The sequence below is a fragment of the Myotis yumanensis genome, unplaced genomic scaffold, assembly GCF_028538775.1.
Source record: "Myotis yumanensis isolate MYYU_CA2020_CCGP unplaced genomic scaffold, mMyoYum1.0.hap1 SCAF_1, whole genome shotgun sequence".
Classification (NCBI taxonomy): Eukaryota; Metazoa; Chordata; class Mammalia; order Chiroptera; family Vespertilionidae; genus Myotis; species Myotis yumanensis.
Genome location: NW_027223752.1, coordinates 56,656,754 through 56,674,458, shown reverse-complemented (window position 1 = coordinate 56,674,458; position 17,705 = coordinate 56,656,754). Strand labels below are relative to the sequence as shown.

The window sequence follows — 17,705 nt, the reverse complement described above, 5'->3', positions numbered from 1 at the left end:
TCAAGAGTACATATCTGGGTTGCAGGGTTGATCCCCAGCCCCAGATGGGGCGCATGCGGTTGGCAAGTAATTGATGTATCTCTCTCACATTAATATTTTTATGTCTCTATCTCTCTCTCCCACTCTAAAAATCAGTGGGGGAAAAATATCCTTGGGTGAGGATTAACAGTAACAAAAAAAGAGGCACATAGTGCTTATGACCCATATTTATTTTCCTTATTGTTAAATAAGGTATTAAGTTTGTCACTGTTTAGCTGGCACTTGGCCCTTTCTCTTTAAGATAATGCATCTGTATTTCAGATTCTTTTTTTTTTTTTTTAATATATTTTATTGATTTTTTACAGAGTGGAAGGGAGAGAGATAGAGAGCTAGAAACATCAGTGAGAGAGAAACATCAATCAGCTGCCTCCTGCACATCTCCCACTGGGGATGTGCCCGCAACCCAGGTACATGCCCTAGACCGGAATCGAACCCAGGAACCTTCAGTCCGCAGGCCGACGCTCTATCCACTGAGCGAAACCGGTTTTGGCTGTATTTCAGATTCTTTTGTGTCAGGATTTATTAGTTGCCACACGCATCAACTGTCCATAAATCCAACTTTTTTGTTGATGCTCCACTCAGCATAATATTTGAGTTAAGGCATCCTATGTAGCTTTCACAAGAGTATTGCAAAGTGGACCTGGAACTTTCTGCAGCTGTTAACAGCTTCCCAGAAATAAACTACACAGTCTCATTAGAATCTTGGTCTCTTAAGAATTTAAATGGTAATCTCTCCTCATCCAAAACCATTTCATCCTGAGACAGTTGTTTACTATCATGTTTCAGTCTATATAATTCTTCTTGGAATGTGCTTTCCTATTTATTTAATTTTATTTTTACTTTTACTAATTTCAGAGAGGAAAGGAGAGGGAGAGAGAGATAGAGATAGAAACATCAAAGATGAGGGAGAATCATTCAGTTGCTGCCTCCTGCACGCCCCACACTAGGGATTAAGCCCATAACCAGGGCATGTACCCAGACTGGAATTCGAACCTTGATCTCCTGGTTCATAGGTCAGCACTCAACCACCAAGCCACGCTGGCTGGGCTTCTTTTTTTTTTTTTTAAATATATTTTATTGATTTTTTACAGAGAAGAAGGGAGAGGGATAGAGAGTTAGAAACATCGATGAGAGAGATTGATTAGCTGCCTCCTGCACGCCCCCCACTGGGGATGTGCCCGCAACCAGGGTACATGCCCTTGACCAGAATGGAACCCGGGACCCTTGAGTCCGCAGGCCGACGCTCTATCCACTAAGCCAAACCGGTTCGGCGGCTGGGCTTCTTTTTTTTGTTTGTTTGTTAATCCTTATCCGAGGATATTTTTCCATTGATTTTTAGAGAGAGTGGAAGGGGGAGAGAGAAAGAGACAGAGAGAAAGAAACATCGTTATGAAAGAGACACATTGATTGGTTGCCTCTCACACAAGCCCCGACCAGGGCCAGGGCCCTGGAGCTTGCATTTGAGGTATGTACCCTTGACTGGAATCGAATCCGGGACCCTTCAGTCTGCAGGCTGATTCTCTATCCACTGAGCCAAACTGGCTAGAGCTGTGATGTCCTTTTTTACTGTGTCTCAGGAATTAATCTTCATACTCCTGTTTTTCATTTGAACCTTTTCAAAACTCTTGAGCTCTTTTCTGAATGGTTGAGTTTGCACCCCTGATGAACTGAATATTAATGAATTTGGCTCACTCTTTTCATGCATGGTAACAGTAAGCCTGTAAGCAGTTTTACATTCAGCTTGGGCAGAATAAAACACTGACTTCATAAGCCCCACCTTCCTAAAACATGTATTTTTCTCGTGGAGCTTTAGGACTGCATATATTACCCCTCTGTACCCTCAGTCATTCAGATCATTACAGTGAATCCTTAAAAATATTTGTAATGAAATGTACAAGGTAAGAAATTTAGGTACACATATACAATACCATACATATGATTAAAAGATGATAAAAGTTAGGTGTTGAGGGTTTGTGGATTATATACTTTAAAAGCACAACGCAGTTGAAACAAGTGATGTTTCTTCAGGCTACAAATTGCAGATCTTCCTCCAGTTACAATGGGGGTTACATCCCAATAAACCCATTGAATGCTGAAAACACCATAAGTTGAAAATACATTTAAATAATATTAAATACCAATTCTATCTCAAAACCAATCAAGAAAAGAAAAAAAAGAAAGTGCATTTAATGCAACTAACCTACTAAACATCATAAGTTAGCCTGGCCTACCTTAAATGTACTTAGAACACATTGCCTAAAGTTGGACAAAATCAATGAATACACACTGAATACACTAGAGTATCCGTTGTTTATCCTCATAGTCAGGTGGCTAATTGGGAGCTGCGGCTTGCTGCCATTGCCCGGCCTCATAAGAGAGTATCATACCACATATTGCTAGCACAGGAAAAGATAAAAATTCAGTGTTTGTAGTACAGTTTCTACTGGAAGCATCTTGCTTCCAAACCATTGCAAAGTCAGAAAATCCTAAATCGAACCATTAAATCAGGGACCATCTGTAGTAAACTAGCTGCAACCATCCTTACCCTTTCTGATCCCAGGAAATTTCTCTAGTGTCTTGAATCTCTTTTAGATCAGTACCAGAAACTTACTGGTAGCTTGGTTTAGGACTCCCCAAGTGTTCTGGTGTTTATATTTTTGTTACTTTACCCATTGTGAATAAATTTAGGTATTTACATAAAATGTAAATAATTGATTGTAATCCAGGTGAATATTCACACTAACTATTGAAAAGAGCATTATTCTTGAAACTGTATCCTGTATTTCACACCAGTGATTGGTGTAAAATGATAACGTATCATTTCTCATATTCTTAGATCAGTTGGTTGGTAAATATTTCATTCAGAAAATATTTATTGAGTGCCAGACAGACATTGTGTTAGTCATAACTTTTAATTCTGTGACCATTATTTCTTTGGAGAAGTCTTCCCAACTCACTCTGTAAAGAAAGGCTTATTATTTCTTGGTAACTGAATTTTTTTTTATGTTTACTAATTTAATATTGATATCATTTAAGGTCTCGTTCAACCCTTGGACACTCCAGATCTCATTGGAGCCAAGGTTCAAGTTCTCATACAAGTCGACCACAGGAGCCCCGGAACCGCAGTAGGATTTCTACTGTGATACAGCCCTTGAGGCAGAATGCAGCAGAAGTTGTGGACCTTACTGTTGATGAAGATGGTAAGGTGGAGTAGTAACTGTAGAATTATGAAGAAAACTTGATAAAATGAAATATCTTACTATGCTATTAAACTACAGAGAAGTTTTCAGATTTTTAAATCTTATTTTTCAATTTGCAGTAATAACCTTGGTTATAATATAGTAATTGTGCCTAAAATTTTTTCTGGTTATTGTTTTATTGCTTGGTAGTTATTTTCTTAGAAAAAAAATTTTTTTTACGAGTGATAGTTTGATATATTCTCAGACTTACCTATTATATTCATTTCTAATATTGTCATACTTTACCTTTTGCTATAAAAATTAGAAATGGCACTTAAAATTTTTTCTTTTAAAACTTCACCCAAGGACAGAAGGTGGGGAGGGGCGGGAGAGGGGAGTGGGGAAAGGGGAGAGAAAGACATAGATGTTATTGAGAAGCTTCAATTGGCAGAGAGAGGGAGAGAGAAAGAGAGAGAGAGAGAGAGAGAGAGAGAGAAAACATAGATATGATTGAGAAGCTTCAATTGGCTGCTGCCTATATTCGCTCAACTGGGAATGTGAACCTGCAACCTAGGTATGTGCCCTGATCAGGAATCAAACCTGCAACCTTTCATTGTATGGGATGACATTCAGCCTAGCCACTTTGGACTGACAAGGGCAGAAATGACACTTTTGAATTATGGACAACAGTAAAGTGCTATAACAATTCAAATGGTTAATACTGGTTATTTATAGTGTCATTTACTTTTATTTTTATTTTATTTTTAATATATTTTATTGATTTTTTATAGAGAGGAAGGGAGAGGGATAGAGATTTAGAAACATTGATGAGAGAGAAAAATCAATTCAGCTGCCTCCTGCACACTCCCTACTGGGGATGTGCCTGCAACCAAGGTATATGCCCTTGACCGGAATTGAACCTGGGACCCTTCAGTCTGCAGGCCGATGCTCTATCCACTGAGCCAAACCAGTTAGGGCTGTCATTTACTTTTAAAAGTATGTTATTCTTTAATGTAATATAGTATGTACTTTTTGTGCTGCTTAGTTTTAGTGTTTTGTTTCGGCTTATAACTGCTCTGAGGAAGGAAAGCTAGAGTTAGTAAACAGGGATTAGGGAAAGTGGTAGCATGTTTGAATATATGACTACATATATGAATTTTCCTACATGTTGAGAATTATCTTCAGGAATTATTAGTTTCATCTTAGAAGGAAGTGGTCAGTCATAATTTTCTTAGGGAGGTGGTCAACCATGTATAAATTTGTTAACTTTGGGGGTTAGCTATAAATTGGAAAAAAGATACATTAAATAGGTAGAAATAGAGGCCTTGGGCAATCAGTTCTTAGATGGGCTGTTTGCAGTTTGGATGATCCTAGTTCAGAGTACTAGTACTTTGGAATTAAGATGCTTATGAAGAGATAATTTATCTCCATAGCCTGCATTCATTCAACAGTGCCTTGGTTTTTATTTTGAAGCATTATAAATTACCTGTAAGTCAGTGGTTAATATAATAGGGATTAATTAAAGGTTAATTGGAGTTAGTTAAATATAGGATGACTAGTTTGAAAACTTTCTGTGTGTTTATTATGTGACACCTATTATCTGGTAAGTAGGAAAAGGTGCCTTTTAACCCATTAGAATTAGTCTAACCAGACTACTTCAACTACGTTAATAGTATTTCAGTGATCAGTGGATGCCCTCTTTTCCCAACTAGTTTCTTTCAGTGGAAACCTTTCTCTCATTAAAAATAAACCAAAAACTTAACTATATCAATTAGACCAGTGGTTCTTAACTGGCTGTCCTTTTGTGTCCCTGGAGACATTTGTCAATATCTATAGCCGTTTTTGGTTCTCACAGTTGGGAGGAGAGTGCTAATGGCATGTAAAGGGTAGAGGCCAGGGGTGCTGCTAAACATACTGTACAGACACCCTCAATTCCCACTCCCACACCCAACAAAGAATTGTCCAGCTCAATATGTCAATACTGCTAAGGTTGAGAAACTGTTATAAAGCATTTGCAAGTAAACATAGGTTCCTCCCTTCACTTTTTAGCTGCAAGCAAATGCATTTGCTTAAGGAGCCAGAGTGCAATGTTCCATAGACCAAGCAGGTACTATTCGTGTTTCAAGAGTCCGCATTTCACACTGCATTATATAAAATAGTTGTCCTCTCATTCTACATCACATTAAGAGAGTCCCTCTTTTTAAGAGCTGATTGTTATTGTATAGTTATAACAATTAGATTCTCTATTTTTAAACAACTATTTTATAATCAGTTTAAAATATAAATCATTCATAAGTTAAAATCTGCTTGAAATTTCTTTTACATTCCACTACAAAATTTTTAAATTTTTATTAAAAAGTACTGCTGAATATTTACAAAAAAGTTTTGAAAAACATACAAAAGTACATGTAAAAAGAGACTAAAATATATTAAACATCATAGATAATGTTAATTATGTGATTACTATGTAAAACATTATACAAAATAATGTTTATTAAATTATTGGTATATGTAAAGCATCATACAAAGTGCTTTATATGTGTGATCTCCGTTCATCCTAGCAACAGTTCTATGAAGAAAGTTCTATGAAGAATAGTTTCCTAATTTTATAGGTGAGAAAATGAAAAGTGGTTATGTAACTTATCCAGGATCATACTGTCAGTAGTGAAATCAGACTTACTTTCCAAGCATCTGATTCTGGAATCCATACTTTAAAGGGGAAAGAGCTGTTTGTAACACCTTCTGACAGCTTATAATAATATGTATGAACATAGCAGAGAGACTTTTACTTTCTTTATCCTCTTTTCTTTTTTATGATAGATCAGAAAACTTATATAATCATTATTCAAAAAACCTGTTAATCATCTGAATTATTAGAATATGCATTTGTTGGATTTTTAAAAATGCAGTGATCATACGTTAGTAACGACATTTTAATGTTAACAGTTTAATTTCATGAAAGCTTTTTTTACTATATATTGTACTTCCTACAGAGTTCATATTATTAAAATTTGCTTTAACATTTATCATAAAAATGTTAGCTTGGATTAAAATATAACCCATTACCTAATTTGTATTGAAATGCTGACTAAACATTTTATATTTTATAGAACCTACTGTAGTACCAACCACTTCTGCAAGAATGGAATCACAAACCACAAGCGCTTCCACTAACAATTCCAATCCATCTACCTCTGAGCAGGCCTCTGATACTGCTTCAGCTGTCACTAGTAGCCAATCCTCCACAGTGTCAGAGACTTCAGCTACTCTTACAAGCAATAGTATGACTGGTACTTCTATAGGAGGTATGTAAAAATGGGGGGGAGGAGGGACTCTTTTTTTATTACATTTGTTAAATAAAGGATTATTTTCAGATTTTAGCTGTATTAGCAAGAACATAGTCTTAGAGTCAACATCATATGTGAGCTAAGTAGTCTCAATTAGAATTAGACTATGATTTCATATTTGAGTTTGTGTGCTATATGTTGCCAAAGTATCATAGCTCAACTGAAAGAAATTGGGGGAATTAAATGTCTGACTCCAAAAATGTGAGCAACAAAAGAAAAAATAGGTAAGTTAAACTTATCAACATTGAAAATTTTTATACATCAAAGGACATCAAGAAAGTGAAAAGACAACTTACAGATGGGAGAAAACTTGAAAATCATACATTTGGTAAGGGTCTAATATACAGAATATATAAAGAACTCACACAACTTACCAATAAAAAGGAAAAACAACTCTGTTTAAAAATGGGGTGAAGGATAGCCCTAGCCTGTTTGACTTAGTGCAGGGGTCCTCAAACTTTTTAAACAGGGGGCCAGTTCACTGTCCCTCAGACCGTTGGAGGGCCAGACTATAGTTTAAAAAAAAAACTATGAACAAATTCCTATGCACACTGCACATATCTTATTTTGAAGTAAAAAAACAAAACGGGAACAAATACAATATTTGTATTTGCATGTGGCCCGCGGGCCGTCGTTTGAGGACCCCTGGCTTAGTGGATAGAGAGCATCAGCCTGTGGACTAAAGAGCCCTGGGTTTGATTCTGGTCAATGGCACATGCCCGGGTTGGGGGCTCGATCCCCAGTAGAATGTGTGCAGGAGGCAGCCAGTGAATGATTCTCTCTCATCATTGATGTTTCTCATTGATGTTTCTATCTCTCCCTTTCTCTCTGAAGCCAAGAAAATAAATAAATAAATAAATAAATAAATAATGAATAGATGAAGGATATGTATAGATATTTTTTCCATAGAAGATATACAAATGACTAAGAACTACATGAAAACATCATTAGTTAGTAGGGAAATACAAATCAAAATCACAGTGAATTACCACTTTACACCCAATAGGATATCTATACTTATAAACAAAACAAAACAGTAAATCATAAAATAACCAGTGTTGAGTAGAATGTGGAGAAATTAGAACCCTTATGAGTAATCTGGTGGGAATGTAAAATGGCACAGCCATTGTGAGAACACTATAGCTTCCAGTCGAGATGATTGAGTAGATAAATGTGGTACTTGTATCCTTCCACAACCACATTAAAATGACATCTAAACTGCAGAACAACCACCACTCAGAACTGTCTGAAATCTAGCTGAACAGAAGTCCTATAACTAAGGACATAAAGAGAAGGCCATATCGTGACTGGTAGGAAGGATAGAGACGTGGAATGAGTTAGTCCCATACTCACATGTGATGGTTAAAAATTGGGAGGGATATGTCGGCTGTAGAGGTCCCTTCTTAGGAGTGAAGGGCCCCAACCCAGGCCTCTCAGTCCAGTCTTGGGAAGAGAAGTCCCCAAACTTCTGGCTGTGAAAACCGGCAGGGATAGTGGCTGAGTATGATGGGAGAGTTGCTGGAGACTGAGGTGTTCCTCTTAAAGGGCATGCACACGGCCTTCCTCAGACTCACTAGCTATAACCTCCAGCACTGGGGCAGCAGCTCAAAAGGCACCAAGGACATGGGGAGGAACTGAATTGTCTGGCTTTGGGGCAAGGATTGGAGGGGCAGCTTTCTCCCAGATAGAAGTGCTGGCCTATTCCGTCATTCCTTTGCTGAGTCCTATCCCCCACAGAACCAGATAGTGGATGCTATATCTGAGTCTATCAACCTGACTCACACTATTCACCCTACATTGATGATTCCCTGAGGTACCCTCCCACCCAAGACAATGTCCAACCCAAATTTTGGGTTCACTCAAGCCCTTTTCAATGACTTTTCCATAAACTTAACCTAACCTGGTGAAGGAGATAGACATACAAGTCCAAGAAGCACAGAGAATTCCAAACGATGAACCCCAAGAGGCCACACCAAGACGTATAATTAAAATGGCAAAGATTAAACTCAAAGAGAATTTTAAGAGCAGCAAGAGGAAAGCAGTTTGTTACCTACAAGTGAGATCCCATAAGACTCAGCAGTTTAAATGCAAATGGATTAAATGCTCCAACCAAAAGACATGGTGGCTGAATGGATAACAAAATAAGACCCTTACATATACTGACTACGGGAGATTCGCTTCAGATTGAAAGACACACACTCAGACTAACAGTAAGGGATGCAAAAAGATATTTCATTAAAATAAAAAAAGCTAGTGTAGTAACACTTATACTAGACAAAATATATTATAAAACAAAGGCTATAGAAAAAGAGATAAAGGACCCAGCAATTCCACCTCTGGGTATTTCTCTGAAGAAACCCAAAACACTAAATCAAAGACATGTACATCCTTATGTTCATTGCAGCATTTGTTACAATAGTCAAGATACAGAAGCAACCTAAGTGGTGTTCATGTATAGATGAATAGGTAAAGAAGAAGGTGTGTGTGTGTGTGTGTGTGTGTGTGTGTGTGTGTGTGTATAAAATGGAATATGACTCAGCTGTAAAAAGAATGAAACCTTGCTATCTGCAACAATATGGATGGAGCTAGAATGGGCACAATATCTGAGTGAAATAAGTTAGTAAGACAAATTCCATGTGATTTCACTTATATGTGGAATCTAAAAAATAAAATAAATGAACACGCAGAACAGAAGCAGACTCATAGATACAGAACATTTTGACAGTTGCCAGATGGCAGAGGCTTGGGGGTTGATGAAAGAGATGAAAGGATTAAGAACTACTAATTGGTAGTTACAGAATAGTCATGGGGATGTAAAGGATAGCATAGGGAATATAGTCAGTAATATTGTCGTAACTATGTATGGGGTCAGATGGGTACTAGATTTATTTGGGTTATTACTTTGTAAGTTATACAAATGTCAAATCAATGGGTTGTATGTGTGAAACTAATATAATATTGTACAATAATTGTAATTGATAAATAAAAAGTTATTTTTAAAAAATGTTAAATTTAGAGCTATCATATTACCCATGATTCCACTCTTGGGTATATACTCAAAAGAATTGAAAGTGGATGGGAATTTTTTAAAGTTTGATGGTGTCTTTTTTCTTAGTTTTATTTGTTTGTTCTTTTGGTGTCATGTCTAAGAAACCATTGCCTAATCCAAGGTCATAGGATTTACTCCTGTGTTTTAAGAGTTTATAGTTTTAGTTCTTATCTCAGATTATTTCTTACTAGAGGTTCAGTGCACAAATTCGTGCATGGGTGGGGTCTTTTGGGGTGGTCTGCAGGGATTGGGTCCCAGCTTGAGCCCCCAGCTTTGCAGCCCCGCAGCCCTGCCTGGCACCCTGCTATGGCCTGGCACCCCCCCCTCCCCCCCCACTTACTCCACCATCCCGCCTTCAGGGTGATTGATTGGGGCCGGGCCCCCTGCCCAGCTTCCTCAGCACCTGGGAGCTGAATGGTGGCCCTGCCCTCCTCCTCGACCCCCCCATCTCCATCTGTGGGGCAGTCGGTGGGGTGATTGGGCCCCCGCTTGCACCCGCCCTGGCCTGGCACTGCCTGCTCACCTCCACCATCCCACCAAGGTTGCATTCTCATTGTGGTCAGCCAGCGCCTGCACTGCCACCTGCTGCCAGTGCCATGTTCTGCGCCACCCCTGGTAGTGCACGGCATAGCGAGTGTTTGAATTACTGTTGAACAATTTGCATATTAGGCTTTTAGTAGGATATTTTAATTAGCATTGTTATCGCTAGTTTTTTCTTCTGTCATTTAGTTATTATCTATCATATTATCATTTAATTCTTAAAAACTTCTTGATGTTGTTATTATTCTTCCCATCAGAAATTAAGAAATCTGGAATGTTAAATACTTTCAAGGTTAATAATCTTTGAGCAAAGATTTGAACTCTATTCATTTACTCCTCTTTCCTGATAGCTTTATGTACCCTTATTCTTATCTGGATTTTATGTGACAGAGTCCCAACTTTATTTCAAGATAGTCTCAAATCTTTCATTTATTTATTCATTCATTTAAGACCCTTGGTCACCCAGGATTCACATTTAATCTCCTAAGTAGCAGCATTACAACCTGAATGGCCTTCTCATGGTATCACTGTAACGATATTGATGGATAGACTTTGTGTTGTATTTCTCTGGACTAGGAGGACCTTGTTCCAGGCCAGATTGTTCCTCTGTATAAACCTGATAGACGCATATACAGATATTTAGGATACATTAGGGGCACTCAGTTCTTATGGCTTCATTTTATTCTATGACTCTATAGAACATCAGTCACCTATTTTCTTCACATCTTGTCCTTACTTTGCATTTTTTTTTAAAAATTCTGTACTGTTTAAAGTATTATGTCTCCTTTTTCCCCCATTGACCATTCCCCAGCCACTCTCAGCCCCCAGCACATGCCCTCATCCCCCTAGTATCTGTGTCCATTGGTAATGTTTATATGCATGCATACAAGTCCTTTGGTAGATCTCTTACCCTGTTATAACTTTGCATTTTATTGCATAGTTCCAACCTTGGGAAACTTAAGCCAGCTTTGCTCTATCCAGGTTTCTAAATTGGGCTAACAAAATGCATAGAACCAAGCAGATTGGATGTATGGTATCTAATCTCAGGCTTTTGGTAGAAAGTTGCCATAGTATGATGTATCTTAATCAGTTACCTTTTCTTCCTCTCAATGGCTATTCCAAAATTCTCTCATTCTCCTTTTTTTTTTTTTTTTAATATATTTTATTGATTTTTTACAGAGAGGAAGGGAGAGGGATAGAGAGTTAGAAACATCGATGAGAGAGAAACATCGATCAGCTGCCTCCTGCACACTCCCTACTGGGGATGTGCCCGCAACCCAGGTACATGCCCTTGACCGGAATCGAACCTGGGACCTTTCAGTCCGCAGGCTGACGCTCTATCCACTGAGCCTAACCGGTTTCGGCTCTCATTCTCCTTAAAACTTTTATTCCTTCAGGGGAAAGTAAAAAAAAAAATAAATGGAGGGAGGTTAAAGCTCTGGCCAGGTATCTCAGTTGTTTAGAGCATCGTCCTGATACTCCAAAGTTGCAGGTTTGATCTTCATTTAGGGCATATACAAGAAGCAACCAATGAATGCATAAATAAAAAGTGGAATAACAAATCCATTTTCTCTCTCCTATATTCAACTTAGTGGTTCAGTTATAATATCGATTGATTTATATCTTAAATTGACTTTATGCTTGATGATGAGCTACTTGAAGATCAAAGATCAGGTCTGTCTTTTCCTTCTTTTTTTGTTAATTCTCACCCAAGGATTTTTTTAAAAAAATATATTTTATTGATTTTTTACAGAGAGGAAGGGAAAGGGATAGAGAGTTAGAAACATCGATGAGAGAGAAACATCGATCAGCTGCCTCCTGCACACTCCCCACTGGGGATGTGCCCGCAACCAAGGTACATGCCCTTGACCGGAATCGAACCTGGGACCCTTGAGTCCGCAGGCCGATGCTCTTATCTGCTGAGCCAAACCAGTTAGGGCCCAAGGATTTTTTTTCATTGCTTTTTCAGCAAGAGAGTGGAAGGGAGGGAGGGGGGAGAGAGAGAAACATGGATGTGAGAGAGACATATCAGTTGGTTGTCTCCTGCACACTCCCAGACTCGGGGAGCAAACCTGAAACCCAGGTATCCACGCCCTTGAACAGTAATGGAACCTGCGACCCTTTGCTGCACAGGCCGAGATTCTAACCACTGAGCAACCGGCCAGGACTCCAGTGCCTTTTGTAAGACCTTTACCATATCATTATTTTGTGTAAGACTTGCCAAGTGAATGAATAAATGCATGAGTACATCTCAGTAATTCTCCTAGAATTACAGTGAAAGGACTTTAACCCGCTTGATGTCACTGGTCTGTAGAGTTAATTTTCCTGGTGCAGGTTTGTGATTGTCTCATTTTTGGTGGATACTCTGGGCTAATTTTAATAAAAAATGTTTTATGTACTTGATCAGATATTTCTGTATTTCACTTCTAATTTATGGCAGTTTTCTTTGGTCAATAACTCTCCTTTAAATTTTTATTTCTTGATTTTAGAGAGAAGGAGGACGGAGGGGGGAGGGAGAGAGAGAAATATCTATTTGTTGTTCCATTTACTTATGCATTCATTGATTGTTTCTTGTTTGTGCCCTGACTGGGGATTGAGCCTGCAACCTTGGCGTTATCAGGATGGCACTCTTCCCAGCTAGGGCTAGACAGTAACTCTTGAACAAGAGGAGAATCAGTTGTCTGTACTTTGAGTTGCTAACCTGTTTGAGCAACAAAGATGTTTTGAACTGTAGGAAAATAGACAATTTAATTGGAGGCCAAAACTGTACCCTAACAGGTAAACTATAAGGCCAGCCTTCTTTTTGAGGCCACGCTTTTAATGATCTGACCCCTTAAATATGCGCTTAGTCTTAAATGTATTCTAGTCACTGTACTTCGTTTTCTTTCACTCTGAGTTTTGTATTTGAAATATTTGAAGACATAGAAAGAAGGTGTACATTCTTTCTGAATAAGGTAAATGTCATATCTGTTACTCCAGTCACAGTTCTTGCAATCCATAGATTTGCTGTTGTTACAAACTCATCTCTTGAGTTATACAAAATCCTCAAATAATTGGATTTGTAAAATTAAAGTATCAGAATTATAAGGTACCAGGAAAGTCATTTAGGTCATCGGATTTAGTGTCCCAGAGGTTTTCAATCTTTTTTTTTTCCTGAAGTAACACAATAAATGACATTCACTTGCACAACACTTTGACATGGGGGCTGAGATAAAACCCTGAAAATGTTGCAGGAAGTACTGCTCCTGTAATAATGAGTTTATTGCTACAAATATTACAGCATGTAGAAAATAGGTACTTAATGTTTGATTTAGCATAGCTAAGATAGGCTGTTGATCATAATCAGTTCCTGATCACTGGTTGTAACTCTGTCCAGGTTATTCAAGAAATTTGAAATCCAAATGAATGAAAGTGATATAGTTATAGAACTGATTTTAAAGTGCTATAATTTATGTTTTAAAAGTAAACACCTTGTCCACTTGAATAGTTTTCTGTTACAAATTACTTGTAATATTTAACCTCTCATCTAATGCTAACAAGGTAGTACTAATTCAGTAGGCAATTAAGAGATTAGTAAAAAGTAGTCATTTTTTTTCTATCCAAGTTTACAGACTCCTGAATTCTAGTGTCCAGCTTAAGAACCTTTACAAAAGGGTTCAGGAAATTTGCCCAAATTGGCCAGACTAGGAGCTTGGAAAGAAAGCTGCACAGATACTACAGAACAGAGATTAGATCATAGACGTCCCCCAGAAAGGAACCAGTGAAGGCAGGGTAGGACATGAATGGGAGGGCAGACCCAGGAGAATTACAGGGAGGTTTGCTACAGTCAAACCTATCAACCAAAGCCTAAAGCACCACCACCCAAATTCATCTATGTGAGCCCATAAATTCCCTTACTTGTTTCAGCCAGTTTTTGTTGTATTTTTATACCATTTGTTAGTAACCAGAAGATTCCTAATTGGTACATTGACCCAGAAGAGATCAGCTAGGTACTGTGAGCCAAATGGGAGGAGAATATTCCTGGTATCAGTTACTCTAGAAATAAGGCTAGAACAATGGTACTCCAGAATCCTAAGGGTTCTGAGGAGATGCCTCCGGGGTCATATGGGTGATGCGGGAGGAAAAGACACAGCTCGGTTCTCCACTCTTCTAATTTATACATTCTCAGTAAAAAATTTTGTCTCCATATTTATCTGTTTTATATAGTTTCCACGTAATACATAGTTTGAGGAGAGGCTGTATGTTATAACTACTTTTAGAAGTTATATGATATGTATGTTAAACTGTGGCACTATCATATCCTTTTTTACAGAACTTACTAAACATTTCTTAATTCTTTATTTACTTATTTATATACAAACCTGTTTATTACACAGTGATATTTGATCATTTGATTTTTCTATGCATTTCTTTTCTGTTACAAGATGACTTGAGGAGAGCTGCATCTAGTGCTGTAACGGAAAATGGCCCTCCTGCAATGCCAAGGTTACCTTCCTGCTGTCCCCAGCACTCGCCATGTGGAGGGTCGTCACAGAATCACCATGCATTAGGACATCCACACACAAGTTGCTTTCAGCAGCATGGCCACCATTTTCAACATCACCACCACCACCATCATACTCCCCACCCAGCTGTCCCAGTTTCTCCCTCCTATAGTGATCCTACATGCCCTGTGGAAAGACCTCCACAAGTACAAGCACCTTGTGGAGCAAATAGTAGTTCTGGTACCAGCTACCATGACCAGGTATGTGGAATTTATGACTTTTTCTTTCTTTTCTAAAATTTTAAAATATTGGGTGTTTGTTATTTTTCAGGAGGAAAAAACATACCTAATAATACATTTTATATGCTAAATAAGTCATTATTCTATTGACCATGCAAAAGTGGCCTAATTTAGTGGTCTGTAATTTTTTCTTTTATTTAAGTCTCCAGGATTTTTTGATGGTCCAAATCAGGGGTGGGGCACGTCTGGCCTATGGGCCATATAAGGCCCAGGACATAATTCGGTCTGGCCCTGCCAAGGCATTAGGGGTGAGTTTGACCAAATTTAGCAGCCTAATTCTGTATGGCCCTTGAATGATGTTACAAATATACAAAGGGCCCTTGGCAGAAAAGAGGTTCTCCACCCCTGCTCTAAATTATTGCAGTTAATAGAGGGGGTCAGGGATGTAGAAAATCAGAAATGAAACTATTTTTTATTCTAGAATGGTTTTGGTTTTTTAGTTAAATACAGGTAAACCTGATCTTTGGGATTGTATTTCAAACAAAGTGTTGAAACTGCATTGTTAATTTACTTAATGAGAAATTCTCCCAGTTTTTACTCCTCTACCTCCTATTTTGGAGCTCCCTATAATCTCCATGAATCTCTAGAGATAAACAACCTTCTCAGATGCAAACCTGTGACATAGTTTCTCAGGAGCAGATGAGATTTTTAGTTTATAGGGAATTGAAATATCAGCAAAAAATTATAATTCAGTAAATTAGTTGATCATAGTGAATGCTCAGAATGTCAAATAATATTGCATTAGTATTGGTGGTCACATGTAGTTAATGAAGTCAAGTTTATATGCTATTTTAACTTTTACTATGATATAAACTTGGGTGGTGTATACTTTAGAAAACAAAACATGTTATTTCAAAGTAAAGTGGTAGCTGACCTATATCTTAGAAGAAATACTGGGAAAAAAAGTTAAAGAAAAAGATGAAGGGTTTAAGCAAAAAAAGAAAAAAGCACCTCATAGACATAGACAACAGTATGGTGATTACCAGAGGGAAAGGAGGTTGCGGGGAGGTAGATGAGGGTAAAGGGGAGATAAATGGTGATGGAAGGAGACTTGACTTGGGATATTGGACAAAATATAGTATACAGATGATGTGTTATAGAATTGTACACCTGAAACCTATATAATTTTATTAACCAATGTCACCCCCAACAAATTCAATTTAAAAAATAAACTTTAGAGCAACTTGTTTTTTTTGTATTTTTTTTGTATCCCTTGACCTTTCCTAAAGTACTTGTTTCATCTTTAAATTTTGATGGTTATCACTTCTGCATCTGACAAATTAAAATATAATTAAGAAATATTGATGTTCCCTTAAAAAAAAACAACACAACTAGGTGCTGTTATTGAGAAGAAATGTTAAAATGTTTAGTGGAAAATTTGATTTAAAAGATTTTAGATGATGTTTTGGTAACAGTTCTAAGTATTAATATCTACTAACCATCTAGACCTGTGTACTTCTTGGGAATGAAGACGCAAAAGGAAAACTTTTCAGTGAACTGAATGAAATGCCCTACTTAAAAGCAAAATTTCCTTTTACTAGAAATTTGGGCTGAAGAGGGGTTTATAATTATAGTAGGAAAATGGTGAAGAAGTGAATCTACCAACTTCTCCCACATTCATTCAAGAGCTGCCAAAAGGTGGGCCTTTTGTTCATAGAATGTTGTTGTTGAAGTAATAAAATAATACAGCTGGTTTGAGAGATCAATTGTGTATGGCACATTTTCTTTCAACCTGACAGACTCAATTATAGGTAGAGTCTCTTACATTTCTGTTCAATGTAAAATAAATATAACCTATACTGTCTCTAAGTAGATGTATTTGGACTACATACAAAACTTGAGGTAAATCAGCAGAATCAGGCATTCAGTGGTGACAGCAGATATGAAGGAGAATAGAGTGAGGTTTTGGAGATATGAACAATTGAGATTCATATAGACATTTGGAATACTCTCTAATTAGGCACATGCTCATGAGATCACCTCCAGTTGAGACCTATGTGGCCACAATAGAAAATGAAGAGTGAGAGACATAAACTGATCTGAGGATTTGTGATAGTGTAAGTCTTATGATTGAGTGCAAGATGGTGGATAGGCAGAGAAAGATTGGGGAGTATTAGGCCTCATAGTAAAGAAGTTGCAGTAGTCACTTGACTCTCTATAGTCTTTACTATTCCTTTGTGTGAAGCTTCTTCCTCTTTTGAAAGAGTAGTTCAGTATTATGCTTATAATCTATGTAAAGTAATATTTGCCATTTTTGTACCAATCTCGATTATCCTTCCTTCCCTCTAGAATAGAATTGAATGAACTGTTGGAATTGTGAAAAATTGGTTTTCCCCTTTGTTGGTTTTTCCCCCTTTCTTTTTATTCTTTACTTGTAACTTTCCCTTCGGTTCCTTCCAGGAGGACCTTCACCCTACTTTACTCACTCTCTGGGAGTGTTCTTAATCAGTGACTGGAGAAAGAAGATAGGAAATTTGCTCACCTTCATAGTATGTTGATACTCCAGTGCATTTGCCAAATTTTAGCCTAAATAGGAAAATAGGGAAAGGATTTGAACCATAAATAAAAACTCATGACCTCACAGTATTATTCTTGAACCTTATTTACCCAATTTGAGGGCATACATTATATTTTCCAACTCAAAAGAAAGAGGCCAGGCATTAATTAGTTGTAGACACATAACATAGAGGAAGAAAGGACCTATTCTTTTTCACCTTCCCACAGCTTCTTCCTTCCCTTTTAGCATCCACAGTTTCTTTTGTTTCTGG

At 37.7% G+C, this 17,705-nt stretch overlaps 1 protein-coding gene across 8 annotated transcripts in view; it reads left to right on the top strand.

Moving 5' to 3' along the window:
- RNF111 (ring finger protein 111) overlaps positions 1 to 17,705 on the top strand; it is a 105,226-nt gene that overhangs the window by 61,628 nt on the left and 25,893 nt on the right. For all 8 annotated transcript variants that reach the window (XM_070421760.1, XM_070421723.1, XM_070421768.1 and 5 more), the window contains 3 exons: positions 3,076 to 3,239; positions 6,329 to 6,523; positions 14,579 to 14,898. In XM_070421760.1, the coding sequence (XP_070277861.1) occupies positions 3,076 to 3,239; positions 6,329 to 6,523; positions 14,579 to 14,898 (679 nt within the window). The remainder of the gene's footprint in view (positions 1 to 3,075; positions 3,240 to 6,328; positions 6,524 to 14,578; positions 14,899 to 17,705) is intronic.